The sequence below is a fragment of the Pelodiscus sinensis genome, chromosome 4 (genome assembly GCF_052426305.1).
Source record: "Pelodiscus sinensis isolate ZL-2025 chromosome 4, ASM5242630v1, whole genome shotgun sequence".
In the NCBI taxonomy this organism is placed as follows: Eukaryota; Metazoa; Chordata; order Testudines; family Trionychidae; genus Pelodiscus; species Pelodiscus sinensis.
Window position 1 is genome coordinate 44,466,197 of NC_143055.1, and position 24,832 is coordinate 44,491,028.

Sequence of the window (24,832 nt, forward strand, 5' to 3'; positions counted from 1 at the left end):
CATAAACATCACTATCAAATTTGGCAGGCCATGTTAAGCCTCAAAGACACCAGTGCAACCCCATTACATTCCACTGATTTTCAACAGAGTAACAGATTAGAACTTAATAAATAATTCTGTTACTGATCCAGCTCCTTACTGCTATAGGGCTACCAGGAGTAAGGCAGTAAAATAATTTTGCCACTATAGTGAACCGATACGACTCTTGAAAGTCCTGATACACAGAAGCTGCCACTCCATTTGAGAAATGAGAAGTCACATTCAGACATTTTCAAAGCAGAAGTACCTTGGCCCCCTCTGAATTGCTGCTGGAGCACCATTCCGAATGAATCTAAGGGCTTGGGGAGAGGGAGGATGCACGGTGGTCTGGACAGTGCTAAAGGTTCATTGCCCATTCCATCTGATGCCCCACCCGTTCTGAAGGCACAGAGCTGTCCCCCCACCTTGCCTTGGGGTTTGCAGTGCCTGTCAGCCCCGCTGTCCAAATGAAAATAAAAATACAGTAAATTTCAATCAAACGGTCTTGTTTTTCCAAATGAAAAGATGAGAAAAAAATCACACACATATATTTGAGAGAGTATGTGCATTGGCCTGATTGTGAGTCTGTTTTTAAGAACTCCTTCTAAAAAGGTAAGAGCTAGGACCACCAAATGTGGTACGCAGCTTCTTTTTATCCTAACTTAAAGCAAGAAAAAAGTTTGGTTGTGCCAGGACAATGGGATGTTCATGGAATTTGATTTTCTCATAAAATGGAAAGAGAGGGGTCTGGTAGGAGGGATAGAATGACAATGAGGGGAGGGAGGGAATGCAGCAAAGAGACAGAGATGGGAACTGAGACAGCTATAATCCCATTGGTCCAGTAGAGGTGGAGAATGGGACAGCTATCTACTATCTATTTCAGAGTGTGTGTCTTTCTGCATGTGTCTGTCCCCCAGCTGGGGGACCTGCATCCCTCTTTTGGCTGTGCCTGCTGCAATGCCTTGAACAGGAACATCTCCCCTGGCCCCAAGCTGCTACAGTGAGAGGGAGCTGTGATTTTCCTCTTTCCCTGGGGCAGCCTGTATACTGAATCACTCCTCAGCAGCCCTACCCCAGAACAATGATTTAAATGAAGAAAAACGGAACTTAGAGTTATGGACCCAAGCAACGCCGTGTAAATCTTCTAGAAGTCACCTGAAGTAAAATTATGCCCTAAGAAAAGTAGAACTGCTTGGAAAAGATTGTTGGTTTAGTAAGAATTTTTCTCAGTATATCAATGAAAAACCCAAATAAAAAATTGTCAGTGACTCTGAAAAAGAGAGAAAAAAGAAGGGAAAGAGAAGGGGGAGGGTGGAAGGGGGGGAGAAAGAAAAATACCAAATAATGAAAATAGGTTTATTTTTGAAAGCCAGATTTTGATTTTGGAATATATTTCAAGAGAGTGTCTAACCCGGAAACTACCATACTGGGACCATCCCAGAACCCACTTCTCATGAAGCTGGGACTCCCATCCCATTTAATAAAATGAGATCGGGGGGTCTTTTATCTCCTCTTTCCCCTTAACCACCTGTGTCCAACACCCAAGAACCATGATGTCTATTAGTTAAGAATCTCCGGTCTAAATACCATAATGTGAAATATGGCTGCTCACATATACTTCCCACTACATTGCTGCAAATCAGAGAGTATCCACAGCAATAGTCCCTCTAACTAATCTTCTCCATCCATGTGTATATTTTTTCCACCCACGTGTAGAGTCAAGTTTTATGTGCACCATAACATGCATGAATGTGCGCCACCAGTAGAAACAAAACCTGTGGGAGCTCTGCTAATCAGCTGGATGGGATTTGAATCTCTCTTGAGCAGCTGCAAAAGTGAACCTCTTACAGGGAACTCCAATCCATAGCTTTCCTGCAGCTTCAGTAGCAGAAGCAGCTTTTAAAATTACGAACTTGGAGTTTGGGTACCAGCTAATTAACAAAAACCAAAACCCTCCACCACTTTCATTCAAATAGTGCAGAATGTAAAGACTATTTTAAAACTTTACACGTTTTAAATACATGCATGAAGAAAAAAAACTACCTATTCAGCTCAGACAAGTTGTGTCCTTATAAGATCAAGTTCAGAGGACTAGATCAGCATCTTAAAAAAAATCAATTTTATTTCATTCCATCTCACATTTAAACTGGATGATAGCTCTTCCTTAATGTTACTTTATGTATGCTCAGCAGCTACAAACCAGTTTTGTTTTGTTTGATTAGACTACCATAAGCACTACTCAGTTCCCGGTTAACTCATTCAGGCTTTATAGATTCAAAGATATAGACGTGGATTTTGATGGGGGAGAAAAGGTGCCAATACATTTAAATACTTAAAATGATTTGAGATTAATTTTTAATCCCATGTTGAACTGGTATGTATTACAGAAGATTTCTCAAGTTTTTTGTGTCCTTAACTTTCCACCAAAGATATAGGATGGACGAATATTTGATCTTGGCTAGTCCCATGCTAAGAAATAATATTCTAAATCACTATTTACATTCAGACCCACTTTCTTGACACTCCCAATCTAGCCTCTGTGCTTGTGCCTTCTAGTTGTTGGCCCACAAAAAGGATAAGGGACATAACTATCTGTCAGCTAAGGGATCTCTTCTGCAGCTTCAATGGCAATTACAGAAACAGCTTTTAAAACTGAAAACCCAAAGTTTGGGTCCCAGCTAACCAACTCCGTGCATATGATTTGCACTGTATTTAAAATATAGCCTGCTGCTGTCTATACTATTGGAGACCTTCACCATTCAGAAATCCCAGATATTGACTCCAAAATCATAAAATTAACTTAAAAGCCACAAGATAATTGAAAAGTAATATATGTTAGGGAGTGGTATGAGAGTTGCCTCTGGCTTCTAAAAGTTTACAATGCAGCTGGTTCACTCCTTTAGGAATTTCTCCACAACTGTGAGGGTAGAAAAGGGACATTATTTACCCTTTTTTACTAGAGTTCTTTGAGATGTGTGATTCCTCTCTATTTCAGGATGGGTACACATGTCCTCCATGTACCTGCGATGAGGATTCTTGAAAATAGCATTGATTAGTTACAAAGCATTAAGTAATTTTTCTTTCTTCTAGTGCTGGTCGCTATAAATGTTCCACTGTGTGTGACTGACAAGCAGCACTCCAAGAGGAGGAGAGTTTGAAGATGCAAATGAGAGGACCAGAGAACCTGTATCCTAAAGCACGAGTCAGCCATGGAGACTTAGACTAAAGTATAATGTCTTTTGAATGTGTGGATGTAACTTCATGTTACTGCCTTGCAAATATCAAGCAGGGGTTACCTTGTGAAGTGATGCTATGAAGCTTGCCTGGGCTCTTTAGTGGTAGTCTTTATTCCATGTCAGGTGTGCCAACTGATAAAGTAGGATACTAAGAAATCCACTTAGAGATTCTCTGGAAGCAAATAGCTTGTTCTACTAAAGCAACAATATAGGTGACTTTTATTATCTGTTTCATTCTCTGTGGGTAAAATGCCATAGCTCTTCTCATCTCAAGGGAATGAAGCCTTTTTTTTCCCCTCCAAAACACAGGGCTGCAGAAATAACACGGGCACCTGAACAGATTGAGTAGTGTGAAATTCTGAAGATACTTTGGGGGTGAATTTTGGGTGAATTGTAGTGAAAGTTCCCGCTAATTATTTATGTCCACGTGCAGAATGAATTTTGTTTGTGCACGAATATGGATGTGATGTGGAGGCTCTGGGTCAGGGAGGTTTGTGGTGTCTTTAAGTGCTCAAGGCTGGGCAGAGAGATGGGGTGTGGGCTCTGGGAGTGGGGTGGGCTTTAAGGTGGAGTTGGGGATAAGGAGTTTGGGATGCAGGAATGGGATCCAGGGATGTGGCAGGGGGTCAGGACTCCCTCTCGCCTGTTCTTACCACAACAGCTTGGGGCCAGGTGAGAGGCACCTCTCCATGGCTGCAGCAGCTCTGGTGGGGCTGGGTGGCACGAGGGGCACCTCTTCATGGCCACTGCAATTCTGGGTTGGGCTGGATCAGGGTGCCTTTCCTCCAGCTGCAGCAGTTCTGGGCACCAGTTCCCTCTCCTAGCCATGGCTGGTTTGGCTGGGGCTGGGTTGGAGCTGGGGCATCACAGCAGGTGGGCTTGTGTAAAAGCACCTTTCTCCACGGCAGCCCAGTGCACTTAGGCAACTGCTTAATAGGCTGCTGTGTGGCTACACAGCTTAGAGGGATTTTAGCTCCTCGATACTTCCTTGTATACCAGTTCCATAAATTGACCACTTCTACATACAACAGGTCTTGCCTATCCCTGCTTATTTTTGTAGAATACAACTGTTTTAATGTCTGACAGTATGAGGATAATGTGTGACCATAGAGAATTTCAATTTGTGAATAAAAACACAGATTCTGACAGTCGAAGATAGTCCTCCAACCTCCTTTCTTTTTGGGGAGGAGAAAATATTTTGAATAGAACCCTTCTCTTGTATGTTGCAGTAGTGCCCACTCTACTGCACCACGTCAGAACAAGACATCCTGAAGGAGGATCTCATCCTGACAGTGGCTCTAAAGAGGAAAGGGAAAGAGGGTTTTGAAGGAAGTGGGGACAGAAACTTGATGGTATGGCTGAAGTAGACAATATCCAGCACTCACCTGTCTTCTGTTACTGCTCTTCAAAGAGTGCAGTCATGATACCTGGTGCTTTACAATGAAGACATCATTGATCAACACAGTATTCGCTATGTTGACTGTAGACTGTAACAAAATTCTGGGCTGGTGAGGTACTATTCCCTTGAAATTAAGTAACTTTGAATAATTCAGAAAATAATACATAGCCGACTGCACTTGATAGCTTGATATTGTAAGTGGGAGGCTACCAGACAAACATCTTCCTTCCCAAAAGATCCAGACATTTGGCTTCCTGATCAGTTGGAGTGGCTCTCAGGTGATGCTATCTACGTCCTTCAGTGTCAGTCTGAAAAACTTGGGAATTAGACAGGTAAATAAAAACGCAGCTCCTTTGCCAAGACAAAACACTTTTCTGCTCTTTTGGGGATAGGAGTGCATGTGGCTGGTATATACCATATGGCCCTGGCCTGGTCCTTTATGGTCTTGTTCACTGGAAGGGCTATCTGACTGGCACCTGTGAGTTACAGGAGCTCTAGAAACTTATATCGTGTATCCTGGATTTCCTCTCTTCCGCTGTCCTACATAGCAGCTTTTGAAATTGTTTGTAGTCAAAAGAAGGAAATGGCAAAACTAGAGCAACAAGCTGATTGGGGAATGAGGAAGGTATTCTTTTGGCAACAGTGGAACTGCTGAATCAGGCTTGTACTTTTCCTCTTCTATGAGCTCAGGAGGAAGTTCCCGTTGTTCTCTTGGAGGGGAGGGATGGCATCACTTTATATTTTGCATATGGATCCCATGGACCTCAACGGGTTCAGTATGATGGCTCACAAGTGAGTTGTGCGATTCCCCAAAGTATGCAGTACCATCTGTCTCGAGGAGGATTTCATGGATTGGGTGGAAGAGACTGGGGCCAGGAAGATCACATTCTTCTGTTCAGACTAATCTCCTTTGGTGGACATGATGATTGTTCTTCCAGTGCACGTGATTCCTCCACTGCTGAAAAAGGTCGTATCCAACTCAATTGGCAGAGCTTTGGTACTGCAGGAGGAAAACTGCAGCTAACAGACAGGATGGAGGATAGATTTCTTCTCCCAGCCCTTTTGTCTCCCAATGGGGTTCAAGCCTTTCTAAAGCAGATCAGTCCCAACAACAGGGATTAGAGATCCAGAACAAAAATGTCCCCCAGAACAATGTAAATCTCTGTTCTCTCCAGCTTGGGGTCTTATCTGTCTTGGGGTCTAAATAACCCTCCCGAAGGCTCCTAGGGTATGTCTACACTACAGCACTAATTCGAACAAACTTAATTCAAATTAGTTAATTCGAACTAAGCTAATTCGAACTAGTGCATCTAGACCTAAAAACTAGTTCGAATTAGCGTTTTGCTAATTCGAACTAGCATGTCCACATTAAGTGGACCCTGAACCGAGGCTAAGGATGGCCGGAAGCAGTGCCGGCTGGGCATCAGATTAGAACTTAAAGCGTGGAGCTGCTGTCTCAGGCTAGCCGAGGGCTGTGCTTAAAGGGACCCGACCCCTACCCCGGACAGACAGTTCTCAGGGGTTCCCCGCTCACTTGTCTAACTTGATGAGGGACAGCAAAGCAGTCCTGGCTTGGAGTGCCCTGAATGCCCATACTCGGCATATCACAGGACTCGGCCATCAGCCCGGCTGCACTTGCCGCAGGCTGCCATCCGGGGCGGGGGGGCCAATCAGGGGGCTGCAGGAGAGCTTCCACCCCGAGGAGCCCGCAGAGCCACCCCAGTCCTCCCCATCGGGGGCTCGTACCCCATTCCTCCCTCACCTCCTTCCACTTACCCCTCCCTAGCCCCCCTTCCTGATGTACAAAATAAAGGACGTGTGTGTTCAAAAATAGAAACTCTCTTTATTGAACAAAACTCGGGGAGACTGGGAAAAGGAGGTGGGAGAGGGGAAGAGAGAGGGTGGGAGAGGGGAGGGCAACTAAAATGATCAGGGGTTTGGAACAGGTCCCATATGAAGAGAGGCTAAAGAGACTGGGACTTTTCAGCTTAGAAAAGAGGAGACTGAGGGGAGATATGATAGAGGTCTATAAAAGCATGAATGGTGTGGAGAGGGTGCATAAAGAAAAGTTCTTTATTAGTTCCCATAACAGAAGGACTAGAGGACACCAAATGAAATGAATGGGTAGCAGGCTTCAAACTAATAACAGAAAGTTCTTCTTCACAAAGCAAATAGTCAACCTGTGGAACTCCTTGCTGCAGGAGGCTGTGAAGGCTAGAACTAGAACAGAGTTTAAAGAGAAGTGAGATAAAGTCATGGAGGTTGGGTCCATGGAGTGCTATTAGCCAGGGGGTAGAAATGGTGTTCCTGGCCTCTGTTTGTGGAAGGCTGGAGATGGATGGCACGAGACAAATGGCTTGGTCATTGTTTCGGTCCAACCCCTCCAGGGTCCCTAGTGTTGGCCGCTGTCGGCAGACAGGCTACTGGGCTAGATGGACCTTTGATCTGACCCAGTACGGCCATTCTAAGCTCAGGGTCGGGGGTCTCACTGGACCACACTGATTTTCATGCAAACCTGCTCCCGGGTAGCCAGGCTGGCAGCTATCCTGCCCTAGACGGCCATTTTCCTGTGCCTAGTGCGGAGGTCGTGGATGAGGTCCACGATCTCCGCACTAGACCTGGTGGGCGCCCGCCTCTTGCGGACCTGGGCAGGCTCCCGGGAGCTGCCAGCCTGGTCCCGGGAAGAGGCAGAGGGCTGGGTGGCAGCGGGTGGCTGGTTCATGCCATGCCAGGTGCAGGGTCTGCTGGCTGGGTGCTGGCAGGCTTGTACCTGGCACAGGCACCGTAGCCAGACCGTGCCCCTTTAAGGGCTCTGGGGCCGGGAAGGAGGCAGAAGAGTTTCCCTGGTGGTGCCCAGAGTGGCCACCAGGGGAACCTGGGAAGGGCTAGCCTCCCACAGCCCTTAATTCGAACTACTTAATTCGTACTAGGCGTTAGTCCTCGTAGAATGAGGTTTACCTAGTTTGAATTAAGCGCTCCGCTAGTTCGAATTAAGTTCGAACTAGCGGTTTGCCTGTGTAGCGCCTATCAAAGTTAATTCAAACTAACATCTATTAGTTCGAATTAACTTTGCAGTGTAGACATACCCCTAGTTCTCAGCCCTTTTCAGGCTTCTCACACTGGTTCTTTGCCTCAGGAAGGTCACTGTGACAGGGCGCCTCCCCTGCACTGGCCCTTTAAGGGCACAACTCAGGCCCAGAGCAGGGGCTGAAAGCAAAGACTCAGCTGAGGCCATTAGGGCTAACGAGAGCCCAGCTGGAGGCTATATAAAGAAGAACAGTCTCCTTCAGAGGAGGGAGAGCAGTGAAGAGCTGGCAGTGGAAGAAACAGGTGGCTCCCAGGAGGGAGAACAGTATTGGGGTGGCCAGGAAGGGCTAGCGAAGTGCCGGCTAAGGTGCTCCCTGGCTGTAGGGCCTGGGGCAAGGCCCAGGGCTTGGAGGGTGGTAGAAACATAGCCCAGGTAAGCGGGGCAGCAGAGATACACCCAGTGCCGGTGATGAGCGGCCTGTGCAGACTGCAGCTTGCAGTCGGTGGGTAACTGAGTCACGGTGGGGAGTACGCACCCTAACAGTCACCCAGTTAGCTGATTTCCTGATACTTCCCTTTTCTTCCAAGGGGGCCTATCACATGCTGCTTGCTCTCTGCAGCTTTCCCAAGATGATCTCCTGGCTCCTGACTTTTCCTGAGTGAATCTCACCAAAGCTTCCTCTCCTTCAGACTCTGAAGCCCCTTCATAGATCCCAGGTGCCTTCTATAAGGCCAAATTGAGAGCACCTGTTCTGACATGAGGGAGTTGGATCTACTGGGGTTGGCCACTCTATTGCAGTATTTTAATGCTTATTCATAGTGCCCCAACTACATCAAATTGCTGACAAAGGGCACAATCACCTACATTAAAAATGACAAGCATACAGTTCTTATTACAGAGTCTCTTTAAATGCTGAAGATATACTCCCCTTCTGGATACACAAACCTTGAATTCCTTCCAGCTCCTCTAGAACTCATAGCAATCTGCCTAATGCACAACCTGTATTTCCTCCTGCTATGATGCCCTCAAGCTATCAAGAAATGTTAATCAATGTCATGTAAAAAACATAATAAATATCTCGGATTCAAACACTACACTGATATTGGTAAGTATTATCTAGACTTCTGAACCTACATCTATGAACTATGGACCTAATCCAATTCCCACTGAAGTCATCGGGAGCCTTTCTAATGAATACAACAGGGCTCTCTGTCTAGACTGGCAAGTTTTTCCACAAAATCATTTGCTTTTGCGGAAAAACTTGCCAGCTGTCTACATTGGCCGCTTGAATTTCCGGAAAAGCACTGACGATCTCATGTAAAATCATCAGTGCTTTTCCGGAAAAGCTATGCTGCTCCCGTTCGGGCAAAAGACTTTTGCGCAAAAGGGCCAGTGTAGACAGCATAGTACTGTTTTCCGCAAAAAAGCCCCGATCGTGAAAAAGGCGATCGGGGCTTTTTTGCGGAAAACCGCATCTAGATTGGCCATGGACGCTTTTCCGCAAAAAATGCTTTTGCGGAAAAGCATCCTGCCGATCTAGACACGCTTTTCCGAAAATGCTTTTAACGGAAAACTTTTCCGTTAAAAGCATTTTCGGAAATTCATGCCAGTGTAGACGTAGCCCAGGAGTTCAGACCTACCCTATATTTTTGTGTATTTGAATATAATAAAGGGAATTTAAAAATATAATGTAAGTTTGTCTTGTTAAGTAAAAACTAATAGTTAATAAAATACTTTCCAGGAATTTTTATGCTAATATATCACTAAATTATTACATAAAATCATAGAATCCTAGGGCTGAAAGAGACCTCAGGAGGTCATCAAGTTCAGCCCCCTACCAAAGCAGGACCAAACCTAACTAAATCATCCTAGCCAGGGTTTTGTCAAGCTGAGACCTAAACACCTCTAGGGATGGAGATTCTACCACCTGCCTAGGTAACGAATTCCAGTACTTCACCACCCTCCTAGTGAAATAATTTTTCCTAATATCCAACTTAGACGTCCCACACTGTCACTTGAAACCACTGCTTCTTGTTCTGCCATCTGTAACTACTGAAAACAGCTTCTCTCCATCCTCTTTGGAACCTCCTTTCAAGAAGTTGAAAGCCTCTATCAAATCCCCCCTCACTGTTCTCTTCTGCAGACTACATAAGCCCAGATCCCTCAGTTTCTCCTCAGAGGTCATGTGCTCCAACCCCCTAATCATTTTGGTTGCCCTCTGCTGGACCCTCTCCAATGCGTATACATACTTTCGATAGTGGGGGGCCTAGAATTGGATGCAATACTCCAGATGCAGCTTCACCAGTGTCGAATAAAGGGGAGTAATAACTTCTTTAGATCCGCTATAAATGCTCCTCCTAATGCACCCTAATATACCATTAGCCTTCTTGGCTACGAGGGCACGCTGCTGACTCATATCCAGCTTCTCATCCACTGTAATCCCCGGGTCCTTTCCCGGCGAACTGCTACATAGACACTTAGTCCCCAGCCTGTAACAGTGCTTGGGAGTCTTCTGTCCCAAGTGCAGGATTCTGCACTTGTCACTGTTAAACCTCATCAGATTTCTTTTGGCCCAATCCTCTAATTTATCTAGGTCACGCTGAACCCTATCCCTGCCCTCCAACATATCTACCTCTCCCCCTAGAGCTTAGTGTCATCTGCTAACTTGCTGAGGGTGCAATCCATCCCCCAATTCAGGTCATCAATACAGATGTTGAACAAAACCAGCCCTAGAATGTATTATTATGGAATTTAATTTGTATGAATGAAATATATGATTTTCATGAATATATGAAAATATACGAGATATGAGGCATACATATTTTTCAACTTCTTTCACGTGCAGCTTCCTTCTTAAAGAAATACTGAAATTGCTTGTGTGACAGACTTAAGTGTTTTTTTATGCTTTTCTGGTTTTGCATTAACAAAATGCTGAGAAATTAAAAACTAGTATGCTCACATTAGTGTTTAAGTATACATGCATATATATGCACTAATCAAGCAGACTTCAGGGGGGGTTTACCTCCATGTCAGAAGGCAAAGAATATCAAAGAACAAATATCCTTTTCACTGGTGAAGCTGACATTTGGAAATATGCCAAGAAGTTATTCTCGGGATTATAACCCTGAAGTTAGAAAATGTAAATATTTTCTCAAAATACAAAAGTGAAGAGTATAGCACTAACCATAATTTACATACAAATGAACTGCATAAATATTTGAATCATGATCAGCTGCTAACTGATGTGAAAAGGAATCCCGAGGCATATAGGAGATTTAAATAATTAAACTGATCTGCTGATAAGAAGAATATCCTTTTACATTAAGGGTCACATCCTGCTTTCACATTATCAATGTAGCCCAGTGCAGCTCATGATGTCACCCAGGATGTAAGAGAGGACAGAATTTGACTCAGACTATATAGCACCTTTCATCCCAAAGGATCTAAGGTGGTTTACAAACCCCTAGATACGTTAGAAGGGCCATTGATTTCAATGGGATTACTCATAGGTATAAACATAAGCATATGCACAGTGTTTTCATAACTGGAACATATGGTAGATTACTTTAAATTACCAAGTAGAGTGAGGTGTCTGGGGTGCCCAGGGAGGGGTAGCACCTTTGGTGTAGGGACTTGTCGTGTCTCTTCGGGGGCAGTTCATGCACCTTTGGTCACCACCTTGCACTCAGCTTTCACCTGTGGCTCCAAGAAGCTGTAGCATGCACAGTGGCCACATCCCAATAAACTGCTTTGACAGGCAGGCTAAACCAGGTGAGGGTAGCCGACAGGTGTGAGACCTTCGGTGAGATAGGGACTTGCCTACCCAGGCATGCAAAGTCGGGTCCGGCGGACCGTGCAGATGAGATCAACAGTGAGATCCAACGATCAGGAAGGCGGTTCTGCAATGGTCTGTGGAGAGCGAAGGACATGACAAGGCACTGACGACACCATGGCCATCCACTGCAGCCTAGGAAGTCTCCAGCCATGACGACTTTTCGTACCACTGGAACCAGGCCTCTTAGACCAAGAGAGTGGAACTGCCCCTGTGCAACGGCTTTTCCACAACACTTTCCCGCACAGGTTCTTTGCACATGCTCAACTCTTTTAGTTGACACGCGTATGACAACTTTGAAGAGCAGCGACGCATACGCCTGATTGATGCTCATGAGAGGAGAAAAGCAACAGTGACAGCCACACCGATAGCCAGGACAATTCCTTTGCCCCCACTGTGAACACCCATGCCATTCAAGGCTTGGACTCCTCAGCTATATGCGAGTCCACAACCGAAGAGCCTGTGCAAGCTCAAGTCATCATCGTTGGACATGACGGATTACCAACAACCAACTAGAAAGCCTCAATTTAAAAATTTGGGCCACCGTGGTTTATTTCATCCCATCTATTTTTCTTATCGTTCCAAATATTTGTCAAGTTTTCCTACCTTCCTCCTGACCCTACTAGCTTCTTTCCCACTTGTTTCTTTAGGGCAGTGGTTCTCAATATATTTACCTTTCTGGTCTGCATCTAATATTACTTGTATGGTCCTGAGGATGTCAAATGGGTGATAGCTCTGTGCTAATTGGGACACAGGTTAAGAACCACTGGTCTATGACTACATTTTGGCTATGGACATTTTATCACTGTTATTACTTACTGTTCTGAGTTATTTACATCCAGAGCATCTCCTTCTATTTGCTTTACTGCCTGCCTTCTTTTTTTCCTAAAGCATGTTTCTAAGCAGGTTAGATCACATCATCTTTGTTGCCTTATATCATGTACCAATGTGTTTTCTCTGTCTAGCTCATTCTATCTTTCTTTCTGTGACAGTCTTTATACTTCCTACTCTTTTTTCCCTACCTGTGTGCACCGAAAACCCCCCACCTCAGATGAAGAACGCAAACAACCATAGGATATTTTACTATTGTGACACACCAATTGATAAAATATTAGTAGAGCATCACTGTAAAATCAAAATGGCTCCCAAGCATTTAAAACTAAAACACCAATGGTCATCCTTTTCTCTTCGTTCCTATCTAGTCACAATAATTCAACTGATTTACAGGTTTTTCTGTTTGTTTTGAGTGTGAGGGATGAAATAATTGGCTGAAAGCCCAACTGAAGAAATTAGTTTTACATCTAGTTCTGAGTGCAGTGAACCTTACATTTTATCTATCTCTTGTAGGAAACCGTTCTATGTACATTTCCTGTGAAAGTTCTGCCTCCAACATGCGTGAACTTCTCCTCATTGACTAACAGTAGCTATCTTTGGGTGAAACATAGCTGTCATATGAAGTCATTGTCACAGAGGGAGTTATGATCTCTCAGGTTACTAGGGCTAATCCCATAAAGGACTTTAAATACCAGAAGAGAGCCTTTGAACTTGGTACCCCAGTGAATAGGAAACAGCAAAGAGAAGAATGAATTAGGAGAATTGTGTTAATGGCAACCTTTGTTACTAAGTGGCTGGGCAGCTGCCTCTTGTACCAGATGAAAATTTAACTTCATAAAGTACAGAAGATGATTAAGTGCGGCTGTGTGAAATTGGTCCAGGTAGGAAAGTCTCCTTGCTCAATTATTTCTCCTGCTAGTCTCCATGCACTGGCCCTTTGCCATTTAACTAAGTCAGAAATTGTAAGCAGTAGAAAGAGTGGCAAAGCCTGATCCTGATCACGTACTGAGTAGCATAAAATCATACTACTCAAGTGGAAAAAAGTCATGTTTCTCAGTTCTGAGAGGCTTATTCTTTCACAATTGTGATATCAAAGTTCTGAAACAGGATACTTTTGAAGTAAGGAAACGTGCAAGAGCAAGTCAAGTCACTGACTGCAATACGTACAGTACTTGAAGTGAAGTTAAACATACAACTATGATTTGCTGACTTTCCTCATATCAAAATCCTACCTCCCAACACTCAGGTATTCTTAACCATGTTACAACCAAACAAAACTGAAGTGACATTTAAAATTGTCCTTTAAAAATATTTCCTGCTGCGTTTCTCAATCATAAGGCCAGGACAAAGGGAGATTTAATGGATAACTAAGAAAAATGGTTTTCACCCTGATAATCATGTATATCTTTCATGCATATGAAACAGAAAATATGACGATAGGAAGGAGATATACATATTATTTTCTTTTTGTTCTCATAATTATCACAAAGTAATTGCATTCTGATGTATGTAATCAAATACAGTGGCTTAGAGTCACAGCACGGTATATATTTATTTCCGTGCACGTGTGCGCGCACACTCACACATAAAGCTGTTACAGGTACTTGTTTGATTAACCACTTCATAAAAGGTAAATTATATCACCAGAAATTATTAGTGTCACAACATGATTAACTGAAGACCAGAAAAACATATAAAATAATCACACAGTTTAAGTTAGCAAAATAGTCAGGTAAATCCTGAAGATTTTCCATATCACAGAACTGTATTAAAAAAATTAACTCTACAGGTCAAGTTAATAGTGTAGTGTATGGAGAGAATTATTAGAGTCTCCCAGAAGAATCTTCTGCCTGAGGTGAGCTAGCAGACATATCCTCAGATTAAACTTTCATCAGCAGATCTCTGTATTTCATCAATCTTTTATTATCGCACAGCTTAAAAAATTCACCGGTCAGGTATCATTAGAAAACCCTTCATCTTTCCAGTACGAAACCCAACCAAATAAACTACTACAAGGAAAATACAGTTAAAAACGAAGCCCTGAAGAGAGCAATGACATTTAAATAGCTTAATATTAAAAAAAAGACTTTCTGAATTTATTTTAAAGTATCACTCTCTTTCACAACAAACAAGAAAATATGTGTACAATGGATGGTACTAAAGGATTTGGAATGGACTTCATTATTGTATATTAATATATTAACATCCATGTGCAACAATATAATAGAGTATTTCATGGTAAAAGTAATGATTTTACAGATTTCCTTAATGTTAATCCACACAAAATGCATGAAAGAGATTATGCATTTGTGTGATTCCTAATCTCTCTCTCTCTCTCTCTCTCTCTCTTTTCTCTGATGATCACAGAATCATAGAACTAGAAGGAACCTTAAGAGGTCATCAACTTCAGTCCCATGCACTCATGGCAGGACCGAGCACAGATGTTTGTCTAACCTGTTCTTAAAAATGTCCAATGTCCAAATGTCCAATATTTCACAACCTCCCAAGGAAATTTATTCTAGTGCTTAACCACTCTGACAGGAAGTTTTTTTAAATGTCCAACCTAAATCTTCTGGCTGCAATTTAAGCCCACTGCTTTTTGTTCTATCATCAGAGTTTTAGGAGAACAATTTTTCTTTCTCCTCCTTGTAAAAATCTTTTAAGTAAAGAAATCTGTTATGATGTCCCCCTACCCATCTTCTCTTTTTCAGACTAAACAAACCCAATTCTTTCAGTCTTCCTATATAGGTTATGTTTTTTAGATCTTTAATCATTTTTCTTGTTCATCTCTGAAACTTCTCCAATTTCTCCACATCTTTCCTGAAGTGTGGTGCCCAGAACTGGACACAGTTGAGGCCTGATGAGCACAGAGTAAAGAACTGCTTCCCGTGCCTTGTTTATAACACTCCTCTTAATACATCCTAGAATGTTTGCTTCTTTTGCAACAGTGTCACACATATTTAGTTTGTGGTCCACTATGATCCCTAAATCCCTTTCAGAAGTACTCCTTCCTAGACAGTCGCTTCCCATTCTGTATGTGTGAAACTGATTGTTCCTTCCCCTAAGTGGAGCACTTTGTATTTGTCCTTATTGAATTTCATTCTGTTAACCTCAGACCATTTCTCCCAGTTTGTCCATATTATTTTCAATAATGGCAGCTTCTTCTAACTATAAGTTGGTGGTGCTCTAACTTTGCCCTGGTGGAAGACCAAACAGACCACTGGCCAGGATGAGTTCATGCCTGTACTGACTTTTATATAGAAAAGAGTAAAGGAATGACATCCAATTGAATGTAGAGGTGTATATCCCAGGGGCCCCAGGTTACAGCATGTTCCAGCTATAGCCAAACAGCCTACATATAACTGTGACCCACACAATAGATCACTTGACCTCTTGCACTTAGGAATCCAGCCAATATCCTGTTCTCTCATCACAAATGCCCCTTATTTGGCTACTAAGGCTTGTTCAGCAAACATTTCATTATTTATGTCATCCTTCAAAGAACATGCACCATGTGGAGCCTCTATAACCCTCCCCCACCATCACCAATGCACTGTATTTTCAGCTATTTCTATGTGTCATTTTGCTCATATTGCTTTATTTTGCAACAATTACATGCTAAATAACAGTATACTGTACGAGTTTATTTATAGGCAATGGCGGTATTGTTTGTTCTAGAATCCTGTCTAATCTAGAAGGTTCATAAAAATTCAAAGGTCTAAATATTTGATGGAAGAAGATTGTATGTGATATTTAAAGCATTCTTTACCATCAAATTCATACACAGAAAAGAAAAAACCTGAAGGTTCTGAAAGAAAAACCTACTTGTGATGACAAAGCATAGGTCATAACACAGTAAATCTAAAGGGGACAGTTTTTACCATGACAGCAAATGAGATATTATGAACTATTTTTAGTTCCATATTTATATACTAAAGATTCAATAATTCTGTTTTCTCCTTGCTGTAATCTACAGTGAGCAATCAGAAAAAGTAATTTATTGCGCAAACAAGAAACACTCAGTTATAATACAAAATAGCTAAGTTCCTCTTCCTATATCAAGGAGAGAAAATTGGTTTTATCATCTGTGACATGGGTTTTCTGTATTGCTAATGTCACAAATAAAGTCACTTTTCAGCAAGACAGTAGCACATGAACTTTCTCAACATTGCAGTGAGCAAAATGCGTATAACTGTCTTATATGTTTCCAAATAAGTAAGTGTAATTGCTAGGTATAAAAATGTCATTACATACATCACTAATGTTGGATATTTCTGTAACCTGTTAAATCAATGACTAATGGGTATAGAATATGGTATATTACAGTTTAACAATTTGTGGAAAAATATCACTAAAATACACTTTTATCATCCAGAGAATCGGAAATATTTGAAAACAAAAAGGTAACAAAAAAGCCAGTGGTCTTTTCAAATTCTGTAAATAAATCATTTGGCTATGCAGTAAAAGCTTTTTCTCTGTCCTTCAAACATTTGGTATAATGTACTTTTACTGTTCAACTGTACTCTCTCAAAACGTCCCCAAAGATGCTCCATTTTCTAACCAAAGAGAGCTACTACAAAATCTGATTTGAAGGGAAAAAGTAAAATGGTTCATTTTCTCAAGCAAATGAAGCTCTTTAATGTTTTATTCATGAGCAGTTAAAACCTTTTTGCTTCCCAACATTTCAAATTGGCTTTGTCCTTATAAATTCCTCAAAAATCTGAACCAAAGGAAACTAAAAATGCCACCAAAAATACCAGTCATTCAAAGGAACAAATGGCTCAGGGGAATGATATTGGGTCACAGACACATTCACTTCAAGGTCACTAGTTCAATATAGACATGTCTGTGCAGACCAAAAGTCAAAACCATCTAAATGGCTATTTGGCAGCTTTCTATGAAGTGAGCAAGGAGTTTCAGTGACTAAGTCTCTGTACCATAAAAGCCTGGAGTGCTACCAGTACCTCTGGTACAGTTTCCAAAACAGAAGCCGTAGTCTGAGCTCCTCATAGACTCATAGACTCCAGGGTCAGAAGGGACCATTATGATCATCTAGTCTGCCCCCCCGCACAGTGCAGACCACAAAATCTCACCCACCCATCCTAGAATAATCCTCTCACCTATATCTCAGATATTGAAGCCTTCAAATACTTTGAAGACCCCAAGATGCAGAGATCCTCTAGCTGTGATTTGTACCCCATGCTACAGAGGAAGGCGAAAAACCTCCAGGGCCTCTGCCAATCTACCCTGGAGGAAAATTCCTTCCCGACCCCAAATATGGCGATCAGCTAAACCCTGAGCATGTGGGCAAGACTCATCAGCCAGACACCCAGAAAGTTCTCTATAGTAACTCCTATCATCCCTCCATTGACCTATTTCCCACTGATAATGAATGGTCAATTAGATACCAAGATCCTGGTGGAGACTGACATGCTTCTTGAAAGTGATCTCTTCAAGCCAAGCCTGATGCACACGGATAAGGCAGATGGCTTGACTTTCTATTGTTGCTTGATTAATCAGAAGACTTCAGTTTTCAGCATTATCAATCTAGCACTCTTTGAAAGTATGAATTCACAAGAAAAGCTTTCTAATTCAGTACTTCTCTTTTACAAAGAAAGACTAAAAGGCATTTAATCAACCCTGAAAACCAATGTGCTGATGTGATGTTTAATAGAACCATACCGGTCAAACAGCTTGATTTACATCTGACCGAATGCAACAATACAATAGCCAGCAAAAATAGAGCTCAAGGGTGCATCTAGACTGGCAAGATTTTGCACAAAAGTGGCTGCTTTTGCGCAAAAACTTGCCAGCTGTCTACACTGGCTGCTTGAATTTGCGCAAGAGCACTGACATTCTAATGTAAGAATTCAGTGCTTCTTGCGCAAATACTTTGATGCTCCTGCTCAGGGATACGCCCTCTTGCACAAGAATACTTGCGCAAGAGGGCCAGTGTAGACAGGCACCTTAAGTTTTTGCGCAAGAAAGCCCGATGGCTAAAATGACCATCGGAGCTTTCTTGCACAAAAGCACGTCTATACTGGGCACGGATGCTTTTCTGCAAAAGCATCCGTGCCAATCTATACGCTCTTTTGCTGAAATACTTTTAACAGAAAAACTTTTCCGTTAAAAGTATTTCCGCAAAATCTTGCCAGTCTAGACGCAGCCCAGAATTCACTCAGCTACAAGGCATAACCACTCTGATTCCCCTATTATAACTTATTACAAACATAGCCTACTACAGTACCATTTCCTTGGGAGACAGAATACAAGCTATTTTAATAGTTATATTCCTACAATGCCACATCAAAAGGAAATGTATTTGTGCCAATGGCAAGTCTGAAAAAACAGACAGAGCTGAAAGCAGACTGACCTAGGGATGAGTACAAGGTATGAAGCAAAAAGTAGCTATGTCCCCAATTCAGTAAGGCACTAGGTACATGTTTAAATCTATCCCACTGCAGGAAAGCACTTGAGAACATACTAATATGTTTTCAGTGCGACCAAAGCACATGCTTAAATACATTCCTGAATCAAAACCTTTAAAAACACCAATGGGGAAAAACAAATTTATTTCTACTTTGATCAACTGTAAGGCAACGGGAAGCAGAAAGAGAACCATATAAATACTTCTTTTACTATATACTGGAGATATTTGAAAAAACATGCCTTGATTTTGGACATGTAAACAAGTATTTGAACATTCGGCACTTAACTGCCTGATTTGCTAGCATAAACAGGTTTATTTTTTGTGAACATAAAAGTTTCATAAACATCATTACAGGTCAAGGTGAGGCATTATCCAAATTATCCAAATATAATTTTGCAAAATGTACTATAAGGAGGTATGAAAAAGAGTTGTGTATTGTTAAGTAACTTACTTAATTGATATAAAGAATATAAATCTTTCCATAGTTTTACTGAAACATAATCACACAAAAATGGCTATTAATGATACTTTATGGATTAACATACATATAACCCTACATTAGTAGATTTCAACAGCACAAAGCAACAATGACTAAGGTGACTGTAAACTCACCGTCCATTGTCACGACCCACTCCCCAGACTCTGATGCTCACAATGGGCTGAGAATGAAGAATGGTGCGATCCATGGGATCAACCAAGTTTAGCATGTCATTCTCCAGTATAAGGTACATGTCTTTTCCCTATTAATTGAAAACAAAACAAAAATTACTAAATTTGTTCTTTATGGAAACTGAATCAGCTGAAAACTTAAAATGGTTTCTAGTGTCTTTATTTGCATTGTTACATATCATGGAATCATTTGATTCAAGGCTTCAATTTATTCTGAGTGCATTTGAAAACAACCTGACTTTTGCTTTAAAGAGATCCCAGATAAGATTTTACGTTTTTCTTTTTTTTACAATAAGCCAAACTGGAGACAATAACTGTCTGCAATTTGTAAAGTGTAACTGGTTTTGTTGGCGGAAGTCAAGAAAGTCCTGCAGGGCCCTGCTACAGATACAAAAAACAGAGCAAAAGAATCACTCAGATTTCTAAAATTACTGAATAAAAATACAAGAACTATGAAAAAAAGGATAGAGAATTTGTTAAGAGACAAAAGACATTGAAAACAGCTCATGAAAGAGATATTGCCAGGTATTTAGACCAATATTTTGTTTACACATGTATTTATGTGGCAGAGACCTGGAAGGAAATTGTTGCAAGAAAATAAAATCTGCTGATGATAATGCTGGAATTAGGGCAATAAAACTACATTTTAAAGATTTTATTAGGGTTGGAGAATGAGTGAGATATGGGACATACAGAACATAAATTGAAATAAATTATTCTATCATACACAAGGGATAGCTTAGCTAAAGCCAACTGCAATATATTTTGTACAATTTTTGTTGCCTTATTATACAAAGGCTATTACAGAGTTGGAGATGATGTAGCAGCAGGCAACCAGAAATTATTTAGTTATTCTGGAATTTTAAACACTAAGAGACTAGATAAACCTGGCCATATTCCGTATGACTTCACTCACTGTCAAATAATTCTGAAGAGACAGCAAAATCGCACTACAAGGAGGAGAGAAAGGCTTCTGACAAACAAAACAATCCACTGAATGAAATAAAACAGAACCTCAATGTTAAGAGCATCAGTCTTTAGAATGACCAACTGCATGATCCCAACGGAGTGTCAGATCAAGAAAGCAATGTTGATGTACAAGTTGTCATTCCTTGATAACTTCAATGTATTAGAAATCTTTTTCAGTGGTTTGAAGGACAAGAAAGCAGCAATATAGTACCCCATGCTGCAACTTACACACCATATATACTGTAATTTTGAGATGTTAAGTTTCAAGACATATTTTATTTTATGAAATCCTCAATCTGCAATTACTTCATTTGGGATTTTACTGCAAAATTAATAAAAAGTTTGATCCTGAAAGATTGTTGGTGGAAGTTATTTTTAGTGAGACGCATTGCTGCAAGGCAAATAATCATTATAATACACAGCAAACAATGATAAACTAATATGTGGTAAAGTAGCAAAACAGATAACATGGTTATATATCATGCTTTGATTACATAGACCTGTGGAAATCAGAAATAAGAAAATCGTATCTTCTTAGAACAATTTATCTCATTTTTGGGGTGAAATCAATGGCTAAATTTCCACTGACTTCTATGAGGCAAGGATTTTCCCCTTCATGAAACATTTACAGATAGTCCCAAACCATTGAAATAGTAAGTATACCGGTAAGTATTATTATCAGTATGCTTGCTGGTTAACCAACCCTTGCTGGTGAACAATGGCAGTGTCCAGCTGCACTGAACCAGATCAGCCCCAGTCACAGAGGCAACACCAGAACCTTTTGGTCACAGCAGGACCAGCAATGGTACCTCACAGCTGCACAGGACTATATGGCTGTGGCCATGGTGGAGCCAGGCGGTGGGCCCTAATTTAAAACAGTTGACCAGTTAAGCACTAGCATTTAAACTGCTTGGCTGTGTCTACACTGGCATCCCTTCCAGAAAAGGGATGCTAATGTAGCACTTTGGAATAGGCAAATCCGTGGGGGATTTAAATATCCCCTGCGGTATTTGCATTAACATGGCTGCCGCTTTTTTCCGGCTTGGAGATAAGCCGGAGAAAAGTGCCAGTCTAGACGTGATTCTCCGGAAAATAAAGCCTTTTCCGGAGGATCTACTTGAAAGAAGGAATAAGAGATCCTCCGGAAAAGGCTTTATTTTCCGGAGAATCACATCTAGACTGGCGCTTTTCTCCGGCTTATCTCCAAGCCAGAAAAAAGCGGCAGCCATGTTAATGCAAATACCACAGGGGATATTTAAATCCCCCGCGGATTTGCCTATTCCAAAGTACTACATTAGCATCCCTTTTCTGGAAGGGATGCCAGTGTAGACACAGCCCTTATGTTTAAATATTGTTACACTTGCTCTCCTAACCTCCTAGAAACAAAAAATAAGTGCTAGATATTAACCCGTCATTTTGACATCCCTATTATACCTTTTAATCTTTACTCAATCCTAAACATTTAATCTTAGGTCAACTCTTTCAGCTCCTTAATTTTTTGTTGTATGTACTCTGTATTCTGTCTGATCCTTCCAATTTGTTGACGTCTTTCACTCTTCATTCACCTCCCTCCTTTAAACATGCTTCTTGTATACAACCTATCAGTGCTCTGCCAACCAAGAAGTGTTGTTACAAGAAATTCTTCTGAAGTACACAGGAATCAATTTATTTCTCTGTGACTAAATTGTATTACCTGTCTGTTTAGACTGACTCTGTGCAACTACTCATGTGAATAAGGTGAATATGGTACTAACTCAGTAATTTCTGACCCAATTTCCTTTTACACCCTCCTCCCCAAAAGACAGATTTTTTTAAATAAGATAAGATAATGTCTTTTATAAAATTCAGCCCATCATAAGAAATGTAACAACCTGGCGTCTTGATTAACACACACATTATTCATTACTGACTCTATAATGCCAATGCGTACTAGAGACCCAATTGGCTGAATAAACTTTTGAAGCTGCAAAGAAGTATTTAGCTACATATTTTAAATAATTAAAGTTCTCAATTTTAAAAAAATGTAACATTCAAATTAACTTAAAAAAATCAATTAACAATCTTCCCAAAACTATAGAATAACCCATGATAATTTTAAGTTTTGTAAATAACTCTTTATTCCCAAAGTCCACTCTGAAGTCCCTGTGCTTCATTTCGGTCATAAACACAGGCCTTAAGACATGACAGTGGGGATGCCACGAGTTGGCAGGTGGCTCATCTGGGCTGTGGGGGGGGGGGGGGGGGCAGGGAGCCGGTGCATGGCTCATCTGGGCTGTGGTAGGAGGATGAGCCTGCAAAAGCCGACATGCGGCTTAGCTGGGTTCTGGGGAGGCAGGGACGGGAGCTGGTTTGTGTCTCAGCTGGGCTGTGAAGTGGGGCAGGGAGCTGGTGATCAGCTCAGCTGGGCTACAGGGGGAGCCAGGAAGCCCGGTGGATGAGGGCCAGCAGGAGAGGGCTGGCAGCAGGGGACTTCCCTGGCCTGGAAAAATCCCTCATTCGGGACCAGTCAGATCTCGAGGGTGCTAGACCAGGAAGGTCCAACCTGTATTGGACTTGTCACGCAACGTATAACATAAAATGCAGATACAACAATTAGATCATGGCCTTTGTAATATCTACTCTCCTAAACTTCCAGAAACAAAAAATCAAGTTCATGTTCAAATTTTCTGCTCCTTTTTGGCAGTACCAGCTGCTGATACACCTGTCTCAATCTGTGTCTGCTTCTTTAATTATTTTTCTATTAAAAAATACATAGAAAATTAGGGTATTTAATTTTTTTAACATTAAAATCTGGAATTTTACATGGGTGTAAAACTAACTAACTTGTTAAAGGCATCTTAAAGAGTGGGATGGGTGGATTTAAAGGGGGAAAAGGCCAATGTAAGGCAAATTCACACTATATGCTTACCTCTCCCCATATACCAACGGTGTCTCTGATATCATTTTTACAGTAAGATAGCTGTCTGATGCAATTGTTCACAGCCACACTGCTTTTTCCAGGAGCAAGATCTTCTTCTGCCATTTCCACCCATCCCAAAGAGCGCACAGCAAAGCACTTAAAAAAAACAGAACAAAGATGCATGTAAATCATAACTATACATCAATTACTTTTAAAAGACAAAGAAATCTAGAAATGGACAGATTTCCCGTTAAATCAATGGCAACTCTCCCTCACTTTGAGCAGAACAGAAGCAGATCACTGTATGGACATATAATGAAACACACAGCAGACAGATTAATTAAAATGTAGAGTTTGAGAACATAAGATGAAAATGTTTATTGAAAGGAACAAGGTAAGATGAATGACACATCAGGAAAAATGCTACTACTTATAGCTCTATGGTGGCAGAATAGGGGAAAATGCTTTCAACAAAGGAAGAAATGAGGAACGTGTAAGGAATATATTAGGCACAGGATACCCTTGTGCCAGAAAAACAGACATTGCAGCTACTGATCAAGTAGGGTGGAGGTCCTAGCTAGTATCTTCAGCATTAATTCCAAAAACAACTTTCAGTTAAGTCCTGTTATGAAATCCAAGAATTAGCACAGTCAGTTTTATAGTAAAGTTAAGTAAGGCAGAAGACAATGGTAAGTCCAAAATATTAACTAACAAATAAAATATTGAATAAAGAAACAGGTTTTTAATAGCGACTCTTTAAAAAATACAATTATAATATTATAGAGCAGAAGGGTGCTTAGTCAACCAGAGCTCTCAATTGTCAGAACATTGCCAAGCAACATCACTCAGCATGTATGGCACAATTTACAAACAAAAAACAATAACTGACAAATTGCTGGGAAATATCTATATTACTGCCACTATGGCAGATTTATAAAAACACTTTTTAAAATGCAAACAACAACTACATTTTGCCGAGGCGTTATAGAGAATGAAATCCTGACCCTACTAAAGTCAACGGCAGTTTTCTCAATGACTTCAATAGGACCAAGATTTCACCCAAGGAGCATCAAGGGGATCTTTCTTCTCAAGCTCAGCCATAATTCCAACAGCAAATCTGAAAGTTTCATTGCTTCCTTCTATGAACTTCCCTGAGCCACTTTACAGCTATATTAAGAGTGCCTCCCAGAAACCCCATATAACACAATAAACAATGTTTGAAGCATTCAGCATAAATGATATTATCTATATGGATTAGTAAAATTTATGGTATGGGGACTCTGAGAACTTAATGAGACATTAACTTCTCACTTTCTCCTACCTGCAAATTCTCTATGTGCTAATTACAGTTTTTTTCTATAGAATACAATAGGAAGCATTAATGTAGTTAAAAACTTGCCTTCAGATAACACCCCTTCCCTTTTACCAGATTTATCTCCAAAACAAAATTGAACTAAAGATTCATTTAAGAAGTGTGCAAAGTCCCTATATATTACCTCTTGGCTTCTTTTCAACTTT

At 41.2% G+C, this 24,832-nt stretch overlaps 1 protein-coding gene across 10 annotated transcripts in view; it reads right to left on the bottom strand.

The window, feature by feature from the left end:
* The window catches only part of APBB2 (amyloid beta precursor protein binding family B member 2), a 311,717-nt gene that overhangs the window by 42,000 nt on the left and 244,885 nt on the right, over window positions 1–24,832 (bottom strand). For all 10 annotated transcript variants that reach the window (XM_089777852.1, XM_089777853.1, XM_006129479.4 and 7 more), the window contains 2 exons: window positions 23,324–23,470; window positions 19,390–19,517 (listed from right to left, as the gene is read on the bottom strand). In XM_089777852.1, coding sequence (XP_089633978.1) covers window positions 19,390–19,517; window positions 23,324–23,470 — 275 coding nt within the window. The remainder of the gene's footprint in view (window positions 1–19,389; window positions 19,518–23,323; window positions 23,471–24,832) is intronic.